The following is a 1,670-nucleotide window of genomic DNA, read 5'->3' as shown; positions in this document are numbered from 1 at the left end:
TTTCGCAGCTTTTCCATTAATTTCCATTGACTTTCATGGGTGCATTAGGAGAAAAATAAGGACACATATGCAACTGACAGTTCCTATGTTAAAAATCGCAACGCAACGCAAAAAAAAACGCCAGTGGACAGGAGTACATGCAATTCTAATTGCTCTTGAGAAAAAACGCAAAACGCAAAGAAATAAAAAATCGCCAGTGGGTGGGCGCCCTTAAAGTTAAAAAGATCATGAGTTTGTTAACCAAAGGGAGTCTTTTTGGAAAGCCCAGGTGTTACATGTATTCTGTCGAATGGCGGAAACGTGGTCTCCCTCACATTCATATTTTGTTATGGCTTGAAAATGCAATCACACCAGACCGGATTGACAATATAATTTGTGCAGAGATACCAAATCCAAAAGAAGATCCTATTCTGTACAGCATTGTTAAACGTAATATGATACATGGGCCATGTGGAAACTTCAACACACATTCCCAGTGCATAAAGGATGGCAAGTGTTCCAAGAGGTACCCCAAGCCATTTCTCAGTGAGACCCAGACTGGTGATGATGGGTATCCGAAGTATAGAAGAAGATCACCTAGTGAGGGTGGCTTTACAGTAACTATTGAGAAGGCCCAAGGGACTTGGGTACTTGATAACAGCTGGGTAGTTCCTTTTAATCCTGTTCTTGTCCGCACCTTTAATGCACACATCAATGTTGAGTACTGCAATTCTGTCAAATCCATTAAATATATTTGCAAGTATGTGAATAAAGGTAGTGATCAGGACACGTTTGCAGTGGAGAATGAATGTGATGAAATAAACATATACCAGACAGGTCGCTATATTAGCAGTTCTGAAGCCATTTGGCGTATTTTCTCTTTTCAAATCCATGAAAGATTCCCTTCTGTAAAGCACCTTGCGGTTCATCTGGAAAATGGGCAAAGAGTCTATTTTACTGCAGATAATGCAATAGATAAAATTAACACCCCTTCAAAAACTACTCTTATAGGATTTTTTGAACTGTGTAAGGTTGATGGCTTTGCAAGAACCCTCCTATACCACGAAGTTCCTTCATTCTATTTATGGAAAAAAGATAGATTTGATCGAAGAGAACAAGGAACCTGTGTTATCGGATATCCAGGCGTGAAAAAAGACACAGTTCTTGGTAGAGTTTATACAGTGCATCCAAATAACTCTGAATGTTACCATTTGCGACTGCTACTGCATGAGGTTCGGGCCCCACATCTTTCAGTCATCTAAAAACTGTGGACAGTGTGCTTCATCTAACATTCCAGTCAGCATGTAAGTCACTCGGTTTACTTGAGGATGACAGTCATTGGAACAAAACATTGGAAGAAGCAGCTTTGTCTGATTCAGCAGTTAGGTTGAGGGAATTGTTTGCCATCATGGTGATCTTTTGTCAGGTGTCTGAGCCATTGCTGTTGTGGGAGACTCACAAAGACAATTTCTCTGAGGATATCATGCGGCAAGTGCAGAGACATAATCAAGAAATAAAGACAAAATAAAGAGCATATTTATAACAAGACCTTGATTTTGCTGGAAGACATCATTCTGTCTTTGGGAGGTCGAACCTTACAAGAGTATAGCTTACCAGAATCAATATGAACTGAACATTTTAGAAAACCGAGAATATCTGAAGCAAATTACTCACGATGTTGCAATACTGAA

The 1,670-nt window shown here is 39.6% G+C and overlaps 1 protein-coding gene across 1 annotated transcript; it reads left to right on the top strand.

Annotated features, from left to right (window-relative positions):
* Window positions 1-227: 227 nt before the first annotated feature.
* Window positions 228-1,241, top strand: LOC136573407 (uncharacterized). Its single transcript, XM_066574698.1, has one exon. It carries the CDS (start codon window positions 228-230, stop codon window positions 1,239-1,241), a length of 1,014 nt encoding a protein of 337 aa, XP_066430795.1.
* Window positions 1,242-1,670: the final 429 nt, after the last annotated feature.

The sequence above is a fragment of the Eleutherodactylus coqui genome, chromosome 7, assembly GCF_035609145.1.
Source record: "Eleutherodactylus coqui strain aEleCoq1 chromosome 7, aEleCoq1.hap1, whole genome shotgun sequence".
In the NCBI taxonomy this organism is placed as follows: domain Eukaryota; kingdom Metazoa; phylum Chordata; class Amphibia; order Anura; family Eleutherodactylidae; genus Eleutherodactylus; species Eleutherodactylus coqui.
Note: the sequence above shows the minus strand (reverse complement) of the source record. Positions and strands in the feature narration are given on the sequence as shown.

Coding starts and splice junctions, on each gene's coding strand:
- LOC136573407 (XM_066574698.1), top strand. CDS start 228: ATGAGTTTGTTAACCAAAGGGAGTCTTTTTGGAAAGCCCAGGTGTTAC.